The following is a 23,049-nucleotide window of genomic DNA, read 5'->3' on the forward strand; positions in this document are numbered from 1 at the left end:
ATCACAACATGAACCATGTGACAAAAACACCCCAATCAAAATGCAACCCTGTCCAACTGAATGGCCCACTCTTGGACCGGTCACTTCCATCAGCAGTGAGATTGTGAGGCTGAGGAGACCCAGACTGCAGACCAGTAGTGCTGCAGGCACATAGACTAGCTAGCACCATCTGTGTTACAAGACAGCTGTGTCTGGAGGACTGATTTACTGTCATCTCAGCATGCTAGTTGCACCAGCCTGTCTGAACAGAACAAAGCTAGCCTGGTTCCAAACCCATTTGTGCTGTCACGACATCACAAATGGCCACAGGAGTCAGCCAGACAACTGAAACAGATCCTGAACCGCAGCTCAAATCTAATCAAATTTTATCGGTCACAAACAAATTAGATTTTATTGCGGGTGGCGCGAAATGCTTGCATTTCTAGCTCCAGCTGCCTGCTTTTCTCTGCAGCCTCCTCACAGGCCAGTCTGGTAAGGTGTCGTACAGTCCATCAGTATCCACTCACACAGCAAAGAAAAGGACAGGGGGGACAGCGGAGAGGAGCATGATAAAGACAACAGAAACACATTTTCCTCATAGCTAAGTGTCATGCCAATAAACCTGGCTGAAATGTTGCATGGAATTCTGTTACGTGTTCATTAAGATTCTCTCTGCTGGTGGGCAGTGCGGACTTGAGTGACCTTGTGATGGTAGATTCTGATTGGTCCCACGCTGTGACCCATCCAGGCTCTTCGGAGAGGTGTTCACTATGACTGGTTTTAATTTGATCTGTCAGGGAACGCTCAAGGACAATTCAAAATGACCATAAGGACGAGCACACAATCTTCAGGGAAGAGGTCCTCCACAAGATTAAACAATTGTTTCAAATAATTTGCATTAGTGCAATGGCACACTATTACAACAGTACATATTTTTATAATTAAGGTCTAGTATGATTGGCTATAGTTTGTTTCAAATGAAGTGATTGGCTATATTTTGTTTCAGATGAAGGGTGATTGGCTATAGTTTGTTTCAGATGAAGGGTGATTGGCTATAGCTTGTTTCAGATGAAGGGTGATTGGCTATAGCTTGTTTCAGATGAAGGGTGATTGGCTATAGCTTGTTTCAGATGAAGGGTGATTGGCTATAGTTTGTTTCAGATGAAGGGTGATTGGCTATAGTTTGTTTCAGATGAAGGGTGATTGGCTATAGCTTGTTTCAGATGAAGGGTGATTGGCTATAGCTTGTTTCAGATGAAGGGTGATTGGCTATAGCTTGTTTCAGATGAAGGGTGATATAGGTTTCAATATATAATAATGTTAAGAGACAAATGGGACTCCATTTTATGCATTTATTCATGTAGTTATTTCACTCTGATTCAAAGGCTCAAGGCGGGGTCAGCGATTTAATAGCTAAAAATACTCTAGAATTTGTGGTTAATTTCATCATCTCCTTTCCTTTCTTACTCTCATCATTTGTTTTCCTTCCTTAAAAATGCCACAAAACTTTGAAAAGTGCATTTCTTTGAATTTCTTCAAAACTTCTTCCTTCTTCCCCATAAAAATGCCACCCCCCTCCCCCTCAAGGCTTGTGGAGGTCACAAATTCGCAAAAAGAAACAGCCAACATTTTTTCCCCAAAGGTTTTATAACCATCCTGTTCTCACACACAAACAAACTTCTCCTTTTTTTTTTACACAGCCAGAGAAGAACAACAAAGAAAAATAAACTCCCAAACCTTTTGTACAGAGAAATCAAACTAAATGGAGAAAATGTCTTATATTAGTCCAGGTTTTTATCCTTTCTGCCATTGTAATGTGGAAGGGGAGGGAGACATACCAGGCACAGGTCTGTGTCTATTGACATGAGGCTCTGTGTGTAGTAGGTAATATCAGTCAGTTAATCATACCGCTCTGCTGGTCCGTCTGTTTCTTTATATGGATTAGGAACCAGTTGTATGTCTAGAGGCCATTTCCAGTCATCCAGTAATGTCTATGATAGTGCGAGTGTGTGTGTGACAATGTGTCTGTGTGTGTGTGTGTCATCAGCTTGAATCTGTCAAAGTACGCAAGTCTAAATTGTGTGTGTGTGTGTTGAGTCTCCGTGTGGGTAGGTCTAAGCCAGTCCGAATCCCTCGGAGCATTCCTGAATGGCCAGCAGCAGCATGTGCCTCAGCTTCTCATAGCTCTCGTAGGCTGGAAGGTCCAGCTGGTTGAAGCTACAGGAGAGGAGACAAATGGTTTATAAGGGAATTGAGAATGGAAACTCTTTACCTGAGTAACTGAAGTTCTATCAAATCGACCTGGCTGAATGGAAACTTCAGATCTACATGCATAACTAAATACATTCTTTTGACATCAATCCATCAGTATTCATTAATGGTACCAGGCGTGAGCAGTGTGTTATTTCCCGGGCGTGAGCAGTGTGTTATTTCCCGGGCGTGAGCAGTGTGTTATTTCCCGGGCGTGAGCAGTGTGTTATTTCCCGGGCGTGAGCAGTGTGTTATTTCCCAGGCGTGAGCAGTGTGTTATTTCCCGGGCGTGAGCAGTGTGTTATTTACCAGGCGTGAGCAGTGTGTTATTTACCAGGCGTGAGCAGTGTGTTATTTCCCGGGCGTGAGCAGTGTGTTATTTCCCGGGCGTGAGCAGTGTGTTATTTACCAGGCGTGAGCAGTGTGTTATTTACCAGGCGTGAGCAGTGTGTTATTTACCAGGCGTGAGCAGTGTGTTATTTACCAGGCGTGAGCAGTGTGTTATTTACCAGGCGTGAGCAGTGTGTTATTTACCAGGCGTGAGCAGTGTGTTATTTACCAGGCGTGAGCAGTGTGTTATTTACCGGGCGTGAGCAGTGTGTTATTTACCAGGCGTGAGCAGTGTGTTATTTACCGGGCGTGAGCAGTGTGTTATTTACCGGGCGTGAGCAGTGTGTTATTTACCGGGCGTGAGCAGTGTGTTATTTACCGGGCGTGAGCAGTGTGTTATTTACCGGGCGTGAGCAGTGTGTTATTTACCGGGCGTGAGCAGTGTGTTATTTACCGGGCGTGAGCAGTGTGTTATTTCCCGGGCGTGAGCAGTGTGTTATTTACCGGGCGTGAGCAGTGTGTTATTTACCGGGCGTGAGCAGTGTGTTATTTACCAGGCGTGAGCAGTGTGTTATTTACCAGGCGTGAGCAGTGTGTTATTTACCGGGCGTGAGCAGTGTGTTATTTACCAGGCGTGAGCAGTGTGTTATTTACCAGGCGTGAGCAGTGTGTTATTTACCAGGCGTGAGCAGTGTGTTATTTACCAGGCGTGAGCAGTGTGTTATTTACCAGGCGTGAGCAGTGTGTTATTTACCAGGCGTGAGCAGTGTGTTGTTTACCAGGCGTGAGCAGTGTGTTATTTACCAGGCGTGAGCAGTGTGTTATTTACCAGGCGTGAGCAGTGTGTTATTTACCAGGCGTGAGCAGTGTGTTATTTACCAGGCGTGAGCAGTGTGTTATTTACCAGGCGTGAGCAGTGTGTTATTTACCAGGCGTGAGCAGTGTGTTATTTACCAGGCGTGAGCAGTGTGTTATTTACCAGGCGTGAGCAGTGTGTTATTTACCGGGCGTGAGCAGTGTGTTATTTACCAGGCGTGAGCAGTGTGTTATTTACCAGGCGTGAGCAGTGTGTTATTTACCAGGCGTGAGCAGTGTGTTATTTACCAGGTGTGAGCTGACGGTAGGCGGTCGGTGGAGCGGTCGTCGCGGTGGATCTGGAACTTCTGTATTCCGTTCATGCCCTCCAGCGCTGCGAAGCCCTGCAGAGGAACCTTGGACGTGCCCGTCACAAACTGCAGGAACTTGGCTCTGTCCGCCTGGTCGAAGGAACGCAGGGCCCGCCAGAACCACTGGATCTGAGGTGACGGGGAGGAACAGTCAGGGTCACAGCCTCACTACACTGACCAGTAGCACATCTATATGAATGCATAGTATATAATACAACCAACAGACTATCATTTGGCATTGTGGGACATTGCTGGTCCTGGGACGTATTCATCAGGCACCAAACTAAAGACAAGTGACTGCAATAGGGAGGTTCTACCGGAACTTGTCCAATAAGAAACTCATTTGTTTTCCGTTGCAAAATGTGGTGCTACATTTTGCCCTAATGAATATGACCCTGGCGTGTGCGTCTATGTATGCACCTGTATGGAGCTGGACTGGTACTTGTGGTACTCGGTGTTGGCCTTGAGGTCGTCTATATCTATAGTGGGCAGGCCAGATATCAGCAGCTCCAGCTCCTGCTCTGTGAAGATGGAGATCAGCCTCTTGGGGATGATCTCGTAGAACCCCTCCAGGTAGGCGGACAGCTGCTTACGGATCGCACCTACAGGGGGGGGAAGAACAGAGTTAAACACTTACAAGGCTACACAAGTAGTACTTCACTATGACAAGATGTGTTCTGCCAAGCAACCTATGAGAAAGAAGGCTGGTTCACATAAAACAAAATGAAAAACAAATATATGTATTGCAGCACACAGGTCAAAAGCGCATACTTCATATTTTGTCAGTGTTCCCAACAAAGTCTTGATGTACATTTGACTAAGTATGCTCCTATTATACATGACCACCAACAAGTGTATGACATGTATAACATCTCTCTGGCTATTTGACTGAATGTTCACAAATGTACTATGCCAATTAAAGATGTACTTTTAAAGGCCGGGTATCTGTAAATGACCTTGTGAAAAAGGTATTTCTATAATACATGTGATTGATGTGTCTGGTCTCACCAGTCATCTTCATCTGACACACCAGGTGGACGTACTCCTTCTTGTTCTCCTCGGTGACAATGATGTTTCCTCCGTTAGGCTTCAGATCACGTACCTCACACACACCAAACTCCTGGACCTGAGAGAGAGAGAAAGAGAGCGAGAGAGGAAGATGGAGGGACGAGCGAGAGAGGAAGATGGAGGGACGAGCGAGAGAGGAGGGACGAGCGAGAGAGGAGGATGGAGGGACATGAGAGAGGAGGATGGAGGGACATGAGAGAGGAGGATGGAGGGACATGAGAGAGGAGGATGGAGGGACATGAGAGAGGAGGATGGAGGGACATGAGAGAGGAGGATGGAGGGACATGAGAGAGGAGGATGGAGGGACATGAGAGAGGAGGATGGAGGGACATGAGAGAGGAGGATGGAGGGACATGAGAGAGGAGGATGGAGGGACATGAGAGAGGAGGATGGAGGGACATGAGAGGCAAGCGCGAGGGGGGTGGAGGGATTGGAGGGAGGGAGACAGTTCAGCAGTGCTTCCACTGAATGTAACAGTATGTGTGGGGTCACAGGCTATAGAGAAATGTAACTAACATGATTAATCCAATGTTGGGTCAAGGGCTGGCATCTGTTAGTGATCATTTAGGTCACATTCTTTATACCCATCCTGAGGCACTCGCCTGTTTTCTAAGTTTGGTTCATATAAAAAGACACAGAAAGGAAGTACCTCAGTGCTGAATGTCAGCTCATAGCCCAGAGTGGAGACATTATTCTCCAGCAAGTAGACAAGGCCCTGGAAGAATGGGTAGTCCTCACTCTCCATGTCTGTGTACCTGACGACACAACACACATGCTCAATCGACCACTGCAAGGTGATACTCCACAGTTAAACATAACACACATCTCTACATACGTACATCTCCATGATCTCAACACCGTTTGCCCTCATAGGCCAAGTAGTAGTGTGTTACCTGACGCTCTTGCCCAGGATGTGCTTGTAGAAGCTGCGTGTGAAGTAGCACTCCAGCAGTCGGTTGTCGTAGACAGCCTTGGCCACCACGCGACCTACGAACTTGAAGTAGCTGAGGTGGTTTGGGTTGCAGTGGGACGAGGGGTTAATGGTGTAGGTCACCCTGTCGCCGGGCGAGGTGCGGAACAGGGCGTACATGGCGTTAAACATCTCCCTGGAGATGATCATGTACCACTCTCTCAGCAGACCTCCGGCATCCTGACCCTCCTCCCCTTCAAACACTATGTACCTGGTGGGGGGGAAAGGAGATGTACGAGGTCAGTGCACTTGACTGTCATTCGGTCGTAATACTCAGAACACAGTGAGATAAATAGATACAAAAAGACAGAAGCAAGCCAGATAAATAGAGACAGAGCGAGACAAAGAAACCCTGAGAGAGAGAGACAAAGACACGAGACCCCCCCCCCCAAGAGACAGAGAGAAACCCCCTTAGAGACCGACCCCCTAAGAGACTGACCCCCTAAGAGACAGAGAGAGAAACCCCCTAAGAGACAAAGAGACCCCCTAAGAGACACAAAGAGAGACCCCCTAAGAGACCGACCCCCTAAGAGACAGAGACCCCCTAAGAGACCGACCTCCTAAGAGACACAAAGAGACCCCCTAAGAGACCGACCCCCTAAGAGACACAGAGACCGACCCCCTAAGAGACACAGAGACCGACCCCCTAAGAGACAGAGACCCTAAGAGACCGACCCCCTAAGAGACCTACCCCTAAGAGACACAGAGACCGACCCCCTAAGAGACAGAGACCCTAAGAGACCGACACCCCCTAAGAGACCGACACCCCCTAAGAGACCGACACCCCCTAAGAGACCGACACCCCTAAGAGACCGACACCCCCTAAGAGACCGACCCCCTAAGAGACCGACCCCCTAAGAGACAGAGAGAGAGACCCTAAGAGACAGACCCTAAGAGACAGAAACCAGAGTCTTACAGCCTGTTCTTCATGTCCTCGGGACTCTTGCGGTGCAGCTCTCTGTAGGAGTCTTCAAACACGTGATCTCTCCTGACGTGGACAGCCATATCCTCCTTCCTCAGACCCTCGTCCAGACGCTCCAGCTCCTGACGGAAGTACCTGGGGAGAGGGTCAATAATATTTAAAAAAAGCTCAAATGTTATCATGAAAGAGGCACGCTTCCATTCAAAGGACCAGTGTTTGACCTAGAGAGAGATCAGGGTTGTTCATTAGGGTGAGCAACCGAAAACATGTTTTAAACTGAAAACGAAATGAGTTTATTTTTGGACAAGTCCAGGGTGTGGCTGTTTTCATCAGTTTTCCTCCATTAGGTGATTAACCTCTATGGGCTACTCAACAGCCAGTGTAATCCCGTGGCGCGTTATTCAAATACCTTAGAAATGCAAAACCTTCAGTTTTTCAAAAATATGACTATTTTACACCATTTTAAAGATAAGACTCTCGTTAATCTAACCACACTGTCCGATTTCAAAAAGGCTTTACAACGAAAGCAAAACATTAGATTATGTCAGCAGAGTACCCAGCCAGAAATAATCAGACACACATTTTTCAAGCTAGCATATAATGTCACATAAACCCAAACCACAGCTAAATGTAGCACTAACCTTTGATGATCATCAGATGACAACCCTAGGACATTATGTTATACAATACATGCATGTTTTGTTCAATCAAGTTCATATTTATATCAAAAACCAGCTTTTTACATTAGCATGTGACTAGCATGTGACTAGCATTCCCATCGAACACTGCCGGTGAATTTACTAAATTACTCACGATAAACGTTCACAAAAAGCATAACAATTATTTTAAGAATTATAGACACAGAACTCCTCTATGCACTCGATATGTCCGATTTTAAAATAGCTTTTCGGTGAAAGCACATTTTGCAATATTCTCAGTAGATAGCCCGGCATCACAGGGCTAGCTATTTAGACACCCAGCAAGTTTAGCACTCATCAAAGTCAGATTTACTATAAGAAAAATGTTATTACCTTTGCTGTCTTCATCAGAATGCACTCCCAGGACTTCTACTTCAATAACAAATGTTGGTTTGGTCCAAAATAATCCATCGTTATATCCAAACAGCGGCGTTTTGTTCGTACGTTCAAGACACTATCCGAAAGAGTAAATAAGGGTGGCGAGCATGGCGCAATTCGTGACAAAAAAAAATCGAAATATTCCATTACCGTACTTCGAAGCATGTCAACCGCTGTTTAAAATCAATTTTTATGCCATTTTTCTCATAAAAAAGCGATAATATTCCGACCGGGAATCTGCGTTTAGGTAAACAGACAAAAGAAAAGAAAGCATTCGGTCGACTCGGGCACGCGCCTAAGCCCATAGTACTCTGAGCGGCCACTTGCCAAAAGCGATAAAGTGTTTCAGCCAGAGCCTGCCTCGATATCGTTCAGCTTTTCCCCGGGCTCTGAGAGCCTATGGGAGCCGTAGGAAGTGTCACGTTATTGCAAAGATCCTCAGTCTTCAATAAAAATAGCCAAGATGAAACACTACTTCTCAGACAGGCCACTTCCTGCATGAAATCTTCTCAGGTTTTGGCCTGCCATATGAGTTCTGTTATACTCACAGACACCATTCAAACAGTTTTAGAAACTTTAGGGTGTTTTCTATCCAAAGCCAATAATTATATGCATATTCTAGTTACTGGGCAGGAGTAGTAACCAGATTAAATCGGGTACGTTTTTTATCCGGCTGTGTCAATACTGCCCCCTAGCCCTAACAGGTTAATGAACACGACCCAGATGATGCCCCATAAGAAAATCCTTCCTTACTTTCTCTTGACGTCAAAATCGAGGATGCGGATGTAGTCAACCAGCACAGCGAAGGGTCCGTCGGCCAGGTGGGTGGTGGACTGGCGCAGAATCTGGTTAAGCACTGTACGGTGAGTCTCTGAGGGGGAGGGAGGGAGAGAAAAGGAGATAATGAAAGAGACAAAGACCTACAGTGCAACTAACACACGTGGGCTTTCCAAAATGATACAGGCTGAATCTCTAAATTATTTCTCGACTCCTCACTTCCTCTGATGTTTTAAGTGACTGGCAAAGAGAGAGGGTGCAAGGAAGATACTGGAGTCCATAACCTGCTATACCCTTCTTCCTAGTCCCAAAACTCACCAGCGAAGCGGAGGAACTTCTGTGTGTCGGGAGGCAGGTTGGAGGAGATGTGCATGGAGGAGGGTTCTCTGGAGAAGAAGGGGTCCAGAGATGAGGGGGTGGCGGGGGTGAGGGGTGCGGGGGACAGGGGGGGAGGCTCGTCTTTGATGTGGGACAGCTGGCTCTCCCTGGTGTCTCTGACAGGGGGCTTGCTCTCCCTCTCTGTGGCATGGACCAGGAAGAAGGCCTCTACCGCCGGCTGAAGGACTGAGGGAGAGAGGGGGGCGAGGTGTGAGTAGACTACGTCATCACTCCTGCGAAAAAGGCTTTTATCCAAGGTTGTGTTCAGTAAGAACAAAACATTACATTTCCAAACGTTTCCTGTTTGGTATGGGCTGAGGGTTGACCATGTTTCACTGCATGACTGCAAAATCAATGACCACTACTTTTGACACATTCAGGACATTGGTTTTCCAATGGAGGTTCCACGACAGATACAGTGTTATCACATAGTACACAGATGTCACGCTCAGGAAAAACTCAGGGCCCTAGTTTTGCCCATGTGAGGTTCAATATTGTAATCCTAACGTACCCAGAACAGCGTGTTGATCATGTGACTCCTCCAGTTCCTTCAGGCACTCCCCGAGCATGTCCCACAACTCGTCCAATAGCAGCTGCTCGCTCAGCAGGGGAAGGTCCGGGAGACGCTCCTCTGTCTCTGATTGGCTGTTGCCTTCTTCATCTGCACAAGAGCAGGAAATACCAAACACAATAATGTTAGAATCACTGTGCCAAGACAAGTGCTCCTAAAGCGCGGTATTTCTGTTGTGGTTTGAGTGGCTCTGGTCATGTTCAAGGTTGTCTTTCTTTGCAGTCACGCTGCTCTCAGAACTTTGCTAGAATATACAAATGTGGTTCCTGAAACACCTTTTTAGGCGTTGTGAAATCTGATCTGCACAGCGTGACTGCAATAAAGATGAGCTGGAACCTGTGTTGTGGTAGCTGAGGACTGTCTAACCCAGGGGTGCAGGGTCCTGCTCCAGGGGAGAGGGCTGGTCTACATCCATGGGAGAATCATCCCTCTGGACTGCCTGGGGCTCAGACACTGACCCCACCTCTGACTGGAGAGAGGAATGTAGGGAGGGCAAAAAGAGAGGAAAAAGAGTGAGAATCAGAGTGAACGAGACAGAGGGAGAAAGAAAGAGGGAAATAGAGAGGGTGGGTGAGAGAAAGAACAAAAGAAAGAAAAATGTGATTAATTCAACACAAGGCTGACAGTTTTCCAGTAAACCAGAAAACCAGTGGGGCATGCTGATGCACCATGACATTGACATTCTCATAAGGCTACAGACAGACACAGAGAGGGGGACTGGAAGGGAGGGGGCAAAAGCATGAAGCCATGACAGCCAGCCAATACACATCATCAATTCACATCATACAGTAGAGAGCAGCCAGCACATTTATTCTAGACCTGGGTCCAAATACTATTTGAGGGGGGGGGGGGGTCAAGATTTTAGGACTATTCTACTGGTCCAATAAGCCAGGAAAGCTCAGATAAAGTATATAAAATGATTTCTAATAGTATTTAAACCCAGGTCTGATGGATGCATTCCCTCTTCAGACAGACCGGACAGGCCGTCAGAATGCAGTGGATCGTCTGTCTGTTTTCAGCTACTGTCATGCATCATGGATGTTGGGCTGTACTGTAGGCTGATTGTAAATGCAACGACGAGGTCAATAGCACTGTGTCAGTTTACATGCCTGTAGAGTAAGTTCAATATGCATGGAAATGTCAACGAAAGCAGTGTGAGAGTGTATGGTCAATATGCATGTCATCAGACCTTGGTTAAAATAGTCTGATTTCTTTCAAATACTTCAGCTACACTTGATTGAGCTTGCCTGATACAATGGCACCAATAAGTCCCAAAAGTGCAATAGAAAAATGCCCACCTGGTACTATTTGAAGCCAGGTCTACAGAATGAGCATGTGGTCAGTATGAGTCATGTAGTCAACAGCAATAATGTGTGACCGTATGGATCAATATGCACGTTTGCGTTTAGTCATGTTTGCTCAGTAGTAGCAGTATTCTGTCAGTGCGATGCGGCCCATCATGCTAACCGTGGCAGCGCTCGCCGTGCCGGGGGCAGCAGCGGGGGGATGAGGGGCGGCCACAGAGGATCCAGAGGTGGTGACAGCAGCGACAGAGGCGGAGGGCGGGGGGGCCTGCTGCAGACGGCGTGCCCGCTGCCCCTCTCTCACCATCTGAATGATGGCATCAGCCTCGGCTTCTAGCTGACGGACCGCCGCCTGGATGCTGCTGGCGGAGCCCAGACTGGTGGAGCCTGGACACACAGGAGACCAGTTACAGAACACCCAGAGCAGAGATGTGATCCAGACAACATAGAAAGTCTAAACTAGAAACGCTGTCATTCCTGATAATTAGGGAAATCTCATCCCTGTCAGAGAAAGCTCTCAACCGCTCTCGTCTTCCTGGTCATATTAACCAGATCATAAAAACAGTTTTGTTCCGGTTCATCTCTTTACATGAACAGGCTGAAGCCATTACTATGACTGATTTTGCCCTCTCTGTGTAATGGGGTAGTGAGTGTGTTAGTAGTGCACACGTCTCACCAAGTCGTCCGGTCTGTTTGGCCTTCTTGTTGGCGCGGCGCGTGTCCTCCCGGAGCTGGATGATGACCTGCAGGACCCGCAGGAAGAACTTCTGGGTGGACGTCTTTGAGGTCAGGGAAGACATGCAGGGCAGCTGCAGCTCCCGTCCGCCCAGCGTACGCTTCTGGGCAGCCACAATCACCACGCTCTCAGAGCCGTCGAACCTGCGCCCCCGTCAGCACGCGAGGACGGGCGACAAGGCAAAGTACTATCATTATACAGAAACGGAGTGGCGGTAGAGCAGGATAGACAAACGCAGACAGACACAGCAAGGAAAAAGCTGGGGCCTAAATGATCAGACACTGACTGATGGTGGACTAACTTATTTTATGAGCCTAAACCTCTATAAACTTTGAAAATCACGACCATGTTAAAATTAAATAGATTTATTCTATTTCAAGCCTTAAACTGTGGGTCTCTCTAATCTCCCAGACTAAATAAAAAGTGTCGTATTTAGCCAAATCTGAATAGGTCAAGTTGGCACTAGGAGAGAACCACCGATGACTATTCATTACTATGACACTATCATCACAGGGGAGTTTACTTAAGAGAGCTAAATGTCAACCTAATCACATAGCTGACTCAACAGGACACTGTCCTTAATACTGGGCATTTAGTCTCAAGATAATAAATCTACTAGAAGCAGTTCTTCCACACAGTCTTCCCTGTCCTAGTTGTTAACTCGAAATGACACAACGACAAGGTTCCAGTTTAACAAAGTTTACTATACCGTATGAACACACTACAAGGTAGCCACTACAAGGCTCGGTCCATCAACAACTAGACTTCCCGTGCAGGCGCACTCTTGACTGAGTGATAACCCCGTAATAACAGAAATATAGGGATACTTAAAACATGAACTTTACAATCTCCCCCTTTTCTTTAAAGACAAATAAAACAACATAATTAAATGTCCAAGTATTATTTAAGTTCCCCATTACAAATGGGTTGTGTGACAGTTTTTATTTGTATTACTCAAGCTGCCACTTTCCATTACTGAGAGCCTGTAGGAGGAGAGCCTGTAGGAGGAGAGCCTGTAGGAGGAGAGCCTGTAGGAGGAGAGCCTGTAGGAGGAGAGCCTGTAGGAGGAGAGCCTGTAGGAGGAGAGCCTGTAGGAGGAGAGCCTGTAGGAGGAGAGCCTGTAGGAGGAGAGCCTGTAGGAGGAGAGCCTGTAGGAGCACAAGACCGGATGCTCCTTTTTCAGTCAGACAGTCAGCAAGCTGTTCCTTTGTGGTCGACCACAGAATCCACTGGATTCTCTGTGCTTGAATAAGTTCCTTGATGCTGCTAATCTCAAGACAAAGTCTTCTCTGTGACAGACTTAGTTGACTTCACAGCATCAACTAATGAGTAGTTGTCAGTGACACAAACTACAGGTAGAATGTGCCGTTTTGTCTCACCAGTGGTAAGCTCTGAGAACAGAGTTGCAAGAAAGATAGCATTGTCAATTCCATCCGCAAGAGCAAGTGTTTCTCCAGCAAGTGTGCTTCGGACAACCCTTCTGATCCTTTTTGACTGCCAACAGATGGGTGAGAATTAGATGTCCACCTTGTGTGCCTCCATCTGTAAGGTTCCCTAGCGAAGCATCACTGAAGACAACTAGTTTCAAAGAGTCATCTTTTCCAACATGCTGAAACTTTAGTGACTTGTTGTGATTTCAGTTTACGAACAACTTTGTTTGCCTCATGAATGGTTTATACAGTGGTGTGTTAGATGGCAAGTTGCAACCATCAAACATTACATCAGGTCTACTCTGTCTAGCAACCCATAACATTTGTCCTATCTTTGACCTCAATTGATCAGCTTCAATTCAACAGAAGGGAATTCCTTTGTACGGCTCTTGAAGAATCCATGTGAATGGGTTGAAGATTCTTGGTATAGCTCTCCTGTTGCATCAGTATTGTTCCATCAACTGTAATAAACTCTATGCCAACATAACAAAAATGATCATGCTCCTCACGGCCAACCTGGAAAACAGCTTTGAGGTGTGGAATCACAGTTGAAGCAAAGGTCTGTGAGCCCCACCAGATAAAGTCATCAACATGACTGGCAAGTACTCCAGTCACATTGTAGTCTTGATCAAGCCAATAGAAGACTGCAGGATCCACTTGTGACATTTTTCCACCTGTATTCAGCATTGTTGCCTTGACTTTATTGCACCAGTAGCGTGATGCATCTGCCAGTCCATACACACACTTCTTTAGTTTCCACAGTGTTCCTTCGCGTTTAGCTTCAGGTGGAGGTCAGATGTGAATGTCCCTTGACAGCTCTGTTCCCTGCAAAAATGCAGATTTGATGTCTATGGAATTAAGTTTCCATTTTTTCTGGCAGATCACTGACATCAGCAATCTGAGTGACTCTGAGGCGCATGTCGGTGAGTCTTTTGGGAGTTCTTTAGCAGCCAGCTGCTCAAAACCCCTAGCCACTAGACATGCTTTAGGCACTATTCCAGGTAAGGATTCTTTAAGGGTACACACCCACCTTGTTGAGACACATTTTTGGCCAATGTCTTTGACTTCCTCAAACACTCAATTTTTCCTCCAATTACTGAGCTCATCTAGCTTAGCTGAGTCAAATGACACATCCTTTGTTTAAAGTACATCATTTTGAATGTCATAGTTTTTCTCGATTTTCCATTGGTTCAATTCTGAGATTATCTACAAGTGACAGGTCAGCTGACCCTGTTTTACCAGAAAGTGTAACTGGTTCAGAGTACTGCAAGTTGTACCAGTTCTGGTGTTTTCCTTTGGCTTTTCCTGCTCGTCCAATGACGGTTGCTGTATGTGGAATACCACTTTCTCTATCCATGTATTTAACAGTTTGTCCAGTTTTCAGATTGGAACAACTATGTTCTCTTAACACATGTGGCTGTTGTTGAATGTTTTCCTCATTTGAACACTCAACAGTATTATCTGTGGCATGGTTGAAGGTCTCTGCTTCATTTCCTGTGTCAGTTTCAGTGTCCATATCATTGGATGCGTCTGGTAGGTTTGTGTCTGTTAGTGTCCTTTTTGTAATTTTCATTAGTAGACTGATTCTCAGCAACAGCCCCTCTATCTTGTTGATCATTTACTTTCCGCAATCTTGAGTGATGCACCCTGACAACGATGCCTCCGTGCCTCAAATATCACCACACCATCTTGGCCAATGACTACTCCCGGTCCTTTCCACTCTTGACAGTCAACTCGTTTGTAGTACACTTTGTCTCCAGTTTCGTACTTCTCATCAGTGGGTCGTAGCTGTTTACGCAGAGCCCTGCGAATTCTTTCTGAGCACTCTGCTTCAGTGAACGCTTTTCTCGCTGCATGTAGTGCTGAAAGGTGCTGTCCCACCCATGCACTCACATTGGTCCCTTCTAGTGCTGGTGGCTTGTCAACCACTACAGAGGGAAGATTAGGGTTCTGCCAGAACACTAGTTGATATGGGCTGTAACCATGAACATTGTGCATTGAGTTTTTTGCCATCAAGGCCCAATCTAGGGCTGTGTTCCAGTCACATCCCATTGTCTTGCTTCACTTTCAGCATGATCTCTGTGAGTGTTTGTTTGTGTCTCTCCAGAAGTCCATTGCTCCATGGACTGTATGCAGCAGTTGTCTTTACTTCCATGTTGAAGTTCTCTGCCATTTCTCTTATTTCATTATTATTGAATTCTCCTCCATTGTCACTGTACAATTTCTGGGGTGGGCCATGCACACATATCCAGGAATGAATGAAGTGCTTGATGATGTCACTGGGTTTCTTTGTATTCACAATGCTTCCAGCTCTGAAGCGTGTGAAGTGGTCGATTATGTGAAGGTACCCCACACTTGGTCCTAACTCATGTAGATCTACAGCCACTGTTTCATTGTACTTGGAAGCCAGTGGCAAACCAACAGCTGGGTTGGGCTTAGGTTTACTGTATTTTTGACGTCTCACAACTGTTAACTATCTGCTGTAGAACGGAAATACTCTCATCATCATTATTCCCTAAACTTCTGAGTAACTTCTGAAGTCTGTCAACTGTAGCATGTCCAAACTGTTTGTGAAGCTTTAACAATACTTTGTGTTTTTCTTTTGTGTTCATGTTCTCTGTGACTGTCAGAATCTCCATGTTCTCTGTGTCCGTCAGAATCTGCATGTGCTCTGTGTCCGTCAGAATCTCCATGTGCTCTGTGTCCGTCAGAATCTCCATGTTCTCTGTGTCCGTCAGAATCTCCATGTGCTCTGTGTCCGTCAGAATCTCCATGTGCTCTGTGTCCGTCAGAATCTCCATGTGCTCTGTGTCCGTCAGAATCTCCATGTGCTCTGTGTCCGTCAGAATCTCCATGTGCTCTGTGTCTGTCAGAATCTCCATGTGCTCTGTGTCCGTCAGAATCTCCATGTGCTCTGTGTCCGTCAGAATCTCCATGTGCTCTGTGTCCGTCAGAATCTCCATGTGCTCTGTGTCCGTCAGAATCTCCATGTGCTCTGTGTCCGTCAGAATCTCCATGTGCTCTGTGACTGTCAGAATCTCCATGTGCTCCGTGTCCGTCAGAATCTCCATGTTCTCCGTGTCTGTCAGAATCTCCATGTTCTCCGTGTCCGTCAGAATCTCCATGTTCTCCGTGTCCATCAGAATCTCCATGTGCTCTGTGTCCGTCAGAATCTCCATGTGCTCTGTGTCCGTCAGAATCTCCATGTGCTCTGTGTCCGTCAGAATCTCCATGTGCTCTGTGTCCGTCAGAATCTCCATGTGCTCTGTGTCCATCAGAATCTCCATGTGCTCTGTGTCCGTCAGAATCTCCATGTTCTCTGTGACTGTCAGAATCTCCATGTGCTCTGTGTCTGTCAGAATCAAATTTTCACACGGACTCTGATGTCTTTGTCTAAAATGTTTAAACCATAGTGGCCTGAGGTAGTAAGTTCAAGAGTCACTGGTTGTTTAAACATCACTGCCTTGTCATTGTTTATGTCTAGTACAGCCCCTGCCTTCTAGGGAAGCTTTGCTTAATAGTAAGGAGATATCTGCAGGGACCATCTCTGTTTCAATGTGACTCTTAGTCTGACACATTTTTGCTGGTATCTTAACTCTTGGTAGAATGGATGAGTCTCCCATCTCCAAATGTGAAAGCTCTGTTGCTTGATGTGTCACTCATATTTTGTACTTCTTTCATATTTAGTTCTCTGACATAGCTATCAAACCATTTTGCACCACACACTGTCCGTAAACATGCAGTATCAATCACAGCAGATCCTAAGGATTCAACAATAATGATCTCAGTATCAGAAGCAGTTTTGTTTGAAAACAGTGTAATGTTACACTGCTCTCTCTCTGTGTTTTATATTTTCCTCTTAGTTTAACTTGTTCATTTTTATGAGGACATTCTTTAACCCAATGGTAAGTGCTTTGACAAATAGCACATTTTGATCTCCTTCCATACCGGTCCAGTGGATTTGTGCCGGGAAATGGCGCCCTCGTCTGGTTGTCTTGAGGACGTGACTTGTTGGCGCCTTTTCCCTGCTGCTCAGTGTAATATGCTGCGTCACTCATCTGTTATTGGCCCGACAGACGTAATTTCACCCCCCAAAAATTATAGTGCCGACAAAAGTCAGCACAGTACAAGCAGTCAAAGCCAACTGTTTCTCCCTACCATCCAGACAGGCAGTATCTTGCAACTTAAAAGCTAACACTGCATCCGGGAGAACCATGTCGTACTTGCGCATCCTATTGTACCTCTGTTCCAAATCAATTATGTAGTCCGTCATTGCAATCAAAATATCTCTCGTAACACTGGCAAAGTATTAAAATGCCATTCCCCTCTAGGCTCGGTCCATCAACAACTAGACTTCCCGTGCAGGCGCACTCTTGACTGAGTGATAACCCCGTAATAACAGAAATATAGGGATACTTAAAACATGAACTTAACACTAGTATGTAGACCACTTGAGTTAGACACTGAGGCCCAGTTTCCCAGACACAGATTAAGCTGACTAAAAAGCAATAGAGAAGCTTACCCCTGGACTAAAACCGAAAGTGATTTTTAGTTCAGGTGTGGTCTTAATCTGGATCCAGAAAAACAGCATCTGGTACTATGGCCTCTTCACCTCCTAGAGCTTGAACCCTAACCCCCATCTATCCCCAGAACCCATCACTTCACCTGCTAGAGAGCTTAACCCTAAACCTGACCCCTAACCCCCGTAAGTTGCAAGACTCTCGCTCTCTTCACCTGCTGGAGAGCTTAACCCTAAACCTGACCCCTAACCCCCGTAAGTTGCAAGACTCTCGCTCTCTTCACCTGCTGGAGAGCTTAACCCTAAACCTGACCCCTAACCCCCGTAAGTTGCAAGACTCTCGCTCTCTTCACCTGCTGGAGAGCTTAACCCTAAACCTGACCCCTAACCCCGTAAGTTGCAAGACTCTCGCTCTCTTCACCTGCTGGAGAGCTTAACCCTAAACCTGACCCCTAACCCCCGTAAGTTGCAAGACTCTCGCTCTCTTCACCTGCTGGAGAGCTTAACCCTAAACCTGACCCCTAACCCCCGTAAGTTGCAAGACTCTCGCTCTCTTCACCTGCTAGAGAGCTTAACCCTAAACCTGACCCCTAACCCCCGTAAGTTGCAAGACTCTCGCTCTCTTCACCTGCTAGAGAGCTTAACCCTAAACCTGACCCCTAACCCCCGTAAGTTGCAAGACTCTCGCTCTCTTCACCTGCTGGAGAGCTTAACCCTAAACCTGACCCCTAACCCCCCGTAAGTTGCAAGACTCTCGCTCTCTTCACCTGCTAGAGAGCTTAACCCTAAACCTGACCCCTAACCCCCGTAAGTTGCAAGACTCTCGCTCTCTTCACCTGCTGGAGAGCTTAACCCTAAACCTGACCCCTAACCCCCGTAAGTTGCAAGACTCTCGCTCTCTTCACCTGCTGGAGAGCTTAACCCTAAACCTGACCCCTAACCCCCGTAAGTTGCAAGACTCTCGCTCTCTTCACCTGCTGGAGAGCTTAACCCTAAACCTGACCCCTAACCCCCGTAAGTTGCAAGACTCTCGCTCTCTTCACCTGCTGGAGAGCTTAACCCTAAACCTGACCCCTAACCCCCGTAAGTTGCAAGACTCTCGCTCTCTTCACCTGCTGGAGAGCTTAACCCTAAACCTGACCCCTAACCCCCGTAAGTTGCAAGACTCTCGCTCTCTTCACCTGCTGGAGAGCTTAACCCTAAACCTGACCCCTAACCCCCGTAAGTTGCAAGACTCTCGCTCTCTTCACCTGCTGGAGAGCTTAACCCTAAACCTGACCCCTAACCCCCGTAAGTTGCAAGACTCTCGCTCTCTTCACCTGCTGGAGAGCTTAACCCTAAACCTGACCCCTAACCCCCGTAAGTTGCAAGACTCTCGCTCTCTTCACCTGCTGGAGAGCTTAACCCTAAACCTGACCCCTAACCCCCGTAAGTTGCAAGACTCTCGCTCTCTTCACCTGCTGGAGAGCTTGCCGGCCTTCAGCCTGGCGGAGATGGAGGTGTCCTCGGCAGGGGCGTCAGGTGACTGGGCGTCAGCCCGGGCTCTCCTCTGCTGCTCCAGGTTGTACTCCCGCAGCTCGGCCAATAAAGTGCCTGGAGGGAGAGGGGGAGTAGACAGGATAGTAAGTTGGTTACATTTGCACATTATTTATGTAACCTTTATTTTATCAGGGAGTCATACTGAGACTACCAATGTCTCTCACAGATGAGCTCTGAATTACAGAAATGACTGAAAATACACATCAAAATGTAAGCAGGAAGACAGTCATAAATAACAAAGACATTGATCAATAATAAGGTTCTCAATCAGCTTTTTGAATTGCCCTCGAGGCACCAGAACATTAGGAAGATGGTTAACCTAATTGAGTAGAGACCGAAGGAACTTCCAGAGTTAACCATCCCTGAGAGCGGGGGTGGTAACTCATGTCTAAAGTCTAATAAATATGTTAGGTACTGTGGGAGTTCAGTAAAAGGGCTTTATAAATTAAAACATAGCAATGTATCAACCTACATGATATCAAAAGGCAGCCAACCAACATTTTGGTAGAAATATGCAGTGATACGTACTAAAACCGTCACCCGTAATAAAGCACAGTAGAATACTAGAATGAACTGCATTTAACAGCTTTAATGAAGTAGCAGCTGCGTTCATATAGATGTTGCCATAATCTAGGACCGTCGACTGAATAATATGCTTTCTACTATTTAGCAACAGGCATGACCTATTAAATCAGAGAACAACAACATGTACTTAGTTTGACCTGCATTCAATACTCATTTCAGGTCAATAAAGTGTTTCTGTAATACAATGAAGGCAGACTGTAGTTTAGAAGGAACCTGGTTAACCATGGGTCTAATAGCATACAACAGTATCAGCAGCAGACAAGTCCATATTATTTCATGTAAACATTTCAGAACCCAGAATTGACCACTGCGGGACACCTTTCGTTATGTCCAGAAAACCTCATTTAACACCATCAGTAGAAACACAGTTCTATCGGTCAAGTAATTTATAAACCTTGACCATTAAATTGATTCATAAGTGAAATCTTAGTGAAAATGAAACAAATGTAAACATGGGAAGTTGAATACAAACAGCTTGACTGTATATGGTTGTGTGTATGATGTAGCCTACAAACCAATCTGTTTGCAGAGTGTGTATCCCAGGTGTCGAGCTCCACTCAGCAGCAGACGCAGTACAGTGTCTCTGGTGGTTCCGTCTCCTCTGGACAGCTGGAGCAGGATGTTAGCTGCATCCTCCAGACCCTCCTCTGAACACGAGTGACTGGTCAGCACCTGGGGAGGGGCGGGGAAGAGTGTTACTCTAGCCAAAAACATTCCTTACCTCAGGACACTTCAACAGGTGAAACCCCAAGAAACTAAAGACCAAGAAATAGCAGCACTGTGTTGATCTGAAGTTACTTTCAGGACCTAGAAACAGGCGTACATTTCAGCGTAGGACGCCTTCATCAGAGCCTTGCGTAAGAAAAGGTGGGAGGCACTTACATTAGCCTCACAGGAGAGTCCCACTAGTGTTACTAAAGCCTGGGTGGTGTTCATTATGAACCAAACGGAAGAAAACAGACCAACAGGAAGGAAGTACTACTGTAGGGACATCACTAGACGTTGCTTTGTAGCCCGCAGCTGAAAGTGGCTGGATGTTACACTACGTTTGAACAGTTTCTACTACACCAACAGATACACCTAGCTATGTAGAGAGCTATGAGCCTTCCCAGTTAGGGACCCAGTGTTGTTTTAGAGCGCATTCTGTTCTGTACCTCGACAGAGAGCTGCAGTTGTTTCTCAGTGAGTCCAGTGGAGGCAAGCTTGGTGTCACTTTCAATACAGAGCACGGTCGCTCGATGCTTCCCTGTTGAGACAAAACACAATCACATCACACACACATATCACAATCATACATCATTATAGTCTTCTATTATGGTGCGTTACCTTGTTGCGTTCACAAAGATAAACATTGACACTATTAGTATTGCGTGACGGGTAGACAAGCCCAAACTCCCCTTGGTGACAAAGTCAATCTCATCTTAACCCACTCCGATAAACTGATGTCAGTGTAGCTGCGGTGCGTTCTCACCGGTTGCGCTGGCTCCAGTAGAGGTGGGTATGGACACTATAGCTGTGGAAGATGAACCCTGAGCTGGAACTACCACCCCTACAGTGGTCCCCTGAGCAGAGGCTGAGACAGAGCCCGGAGCACCTGCTGTTGCTGCTACACTGGTGGCAGTGGTGGGATTGCCAGCTCCGGCGGTGGTAGACTGCGGTGTCGGGTGTCCAGCTGGGACTTCAGAAGCCTTATTATCAGGCAAGGCGATGGAGATGAGGGACAGGAGACGCAGCAGTTTCTCGGTGAGCAGGGAGGAGCGTCGTATCACTGGGTGGGACAGCATATTCATCAGCTGGCCCAGCGGAGAGGCCTCCAGGCTGTACTGAGCCCCTTCGGCATCCCCTCCTGCCCCTAGGGGAACAGTCTTCATGGAGGCCTTGCCTTTCCTCGACACATTCATGTTGTCCAGTTTCACCAGCAGGTCCCAGAAGTCGGTGGAGATGCCCAGGGACTGGGGGGTGATGGCCGTTCCACAGGCACCCCCGCCCAGGGAGTTCTGGGCTGAGGAGGGAGTGGAGCAGGCGTTAGTCTGGGTAGATCTAGAGCCTCCTCCTGCTGTTCCAGTAAGGATGGAGGCAGCAGCACACAGACGGGAGTCCAGATCAGAGGTGGAGGAGGAGAGCAGGTCCTTACAGCGCTGCTGGGTGAAGTGACTGGGGAACACCTGGCGATAAGAGAGTAACACACGAGGTTAATGACCTGGACTAATTGAGACATTACATTGACAATTCACTATTTCCATAACATTTTGAAACCCACTTTCAAAGTAAAAAAATAGAGTTAAAGACCAAGACATACAAAGGCTCTGGTCTGAGCACTAAAATGAATGACTGATACAGATTCCAGACCCACTTTCCCTGAGAAGTACCATGTTCACCCACTCATCCAGTACTAAACTGTCTCCTACCTTGGCCAGTTGGATAAGAGTATCCAGTACGTGTCGACAGACCACAGGGGCGGCTTGGGGGTGGATGTGTACAGTCGACCCTCCTCCCCCTGCACACGTCACCCCAGCTGTAACCCCCTGTACCCCTCCTCCCAGGGTCCCCCCGGGCCCTCCTGACGCCCCCCCAGCAGAGTGCCGGTCGGCGTGCTTCCGCCCCGACGCCCGTTGGATCTGGAAAATGTTTGTGCGGCAGCCTAGAGCCGCGTCCATGGAAACGGACAGCCAAGAGAGCTGGGAGGAGCTACGAGACTCCACCCTGTTGATCAACTCCAGAGAGGAGGAGGAAGAGGAGGAGAGGGAGGAGGCAGCGGTAGCTGTGGTCGTAGATCCTTTACTCCCTCCGTAACCTCCCTGACCGCCGGCGGTCCGCTTGCCTCTGGCGTCTTCCAGGCGGGTGGTCTCGACACACACCTCACTCTCGCTGCTGCGCTGCAGGATGGAGAGGAGACTGCGGATGACCCAGCCACGCGTCTGGGAGTGGTAGCACAGGTTGCGGAGCACACGGTGCAGACGGCTGGTGTTGAGTTTGGGTTCGTCTACGAAGAGGAGGACCAGGAGACAGGACAAGGCCTCGTGGTCCAGGAGCAGACGACCACGCAGACGCAGCAAAGAGTCCACACTGGAACTAGACGGCCTGGGGAGAGGACAGAGGACACGTTAGACGGAACCTTAAGACCACGCGTTCTCCTTAAAACATCACACAGAGACATTCTCCCTTCAACAATCCTGTCCCTCTCACCTGCTGTGGTTGGCACCTCCTCCCATCTGGAAGGTCCCTCCTCTCTGCACGGCAAGGCGGGTGTACTGTACTCCTCGGTTTCCCCCCAGGCGGCTGGTAAACGCAGGCGACCTCAAGATGGCCGACAGGGCCGAGCTGGAACTATGGCCAAATAGCCTCTCGTGCATCAGCTGTCTCTGACGAGCCTGTTGATGTCAAATTTACAATCAATGCAATGATGAAATAACTGAATAATAAGGGGTTTCTCATGTTTTACATCTAAG

At 47.2% G+C, this 23,049-nt stretch overlaps 1 protein-coding gene across 16 annotated transcripts in view; it reads right to left on the bottom strand.

Annotated features, from left to right (window-relative positions):
- Positions 1 to 1,317: 1,317 nt before the first annotated feature.
- The window catches only part of LOC100380641 (E3 ubiquitin-protein ligase HUWE1), an 87,742-nt gene continuing 66,010 nt past the window's right edge, over positions 1,318 to 23,049 (bottom strand). For 13 of the 16 annotated variants that reach the window (XM_045696354.1, XM_045696346.1, XM_045696343.1 and 10 more), the window contains 19 exons: positions 22,787 to 22,971; positions 22,009 to 22,681; positions 21,072 to 21,765; positions 20,755 to 20,846; positions 20,116 to 20,272; positions 18,934 to 19,069; positions 11,468 to 11,682; positions 10,955 to 11,178; positions 9,854 to 9,956; positions 9,428 to 9,577; positions 8,857 to 9,102; positions 8,515 to 8,632; positions 6,680 to 6,820; positions 5,687 to 5,974; positions 5,443 to 5,548; positions 4,734 to 4,851; positions 4,146 to 4,327; positions 3,664 to 3,854; positions 1,318 to 2,196 (listed from right to left, as the gene is read on the bottom strand). In XM_045696354.1, the coding sequence (XP_045552310.1) occupies positions 2,094 to 2,196; positions 3,664 to 3,854; positions 4,146 to 4,327; positions 4,734 to 4,851; positions 5,443 to 5,548; positions 5,687 to 5,974; positions 6,680 to 6,820; positions 8,515 to 8,632; positions 8,857 to 9,102; positions 9,428 to 9,577; positions 9,854 to 9,956; positions 10,955 to 11,178; positions 11,468 to 11,682; positions 18,934 to 19,069; positions 20,116 to 20,272; positions 20,755 to 20,846; positions 21,072 to 21,765; positions 22,009 to 22,681; positions 22,787 to 22,971 (4,122 nt within the window). In that variant the 3' untranslated portion in view covers positions 1,318 to 2,093. The remainder of the gene's footprint in view (positions 2,197 to 3,663; positions 3,855 to 4,145; positions 4,328 to 4,733; positions 4,852 to 5,442; positions 5,549 to 5,686; positions 5,975 to 6,679; positions 6,821 to 8,514; positions 8,633 to 8,856; positions 9,103 to 9,427; positions 9,578 to 9,853; positions 9,957 to 10,954; positions 11,179 to 11,467; positions 11,683 to 18,933; positions 19,070 to 20,115; positions 20,273 to 20,754; positions 20,847 to 21,071; positions 21,766 to 22,008; positions 22,682 to 22,786; positions 22,972 to 23,049) is intronic. The other 3 variants (XM_045696357.1, XM_045696349.1, XM_045696356.1) reach the window with 2 other exon arrangements.

The sequence above is a fragment of the Salmo salar genome, chromosome ssa15 (assembly GCF_905237065.1).
Source record: "Salmo salar chromosome ssa15, Ssal_v3.1, whole genome shotgun sequence".
Classification (NCBI taxonomy): domain Eukaryota; kingdom Metazoa; phylum Chordata; class Actinopteri; order Salmoniformes; family Salmonidae; genus Salmo; species Salmo salar.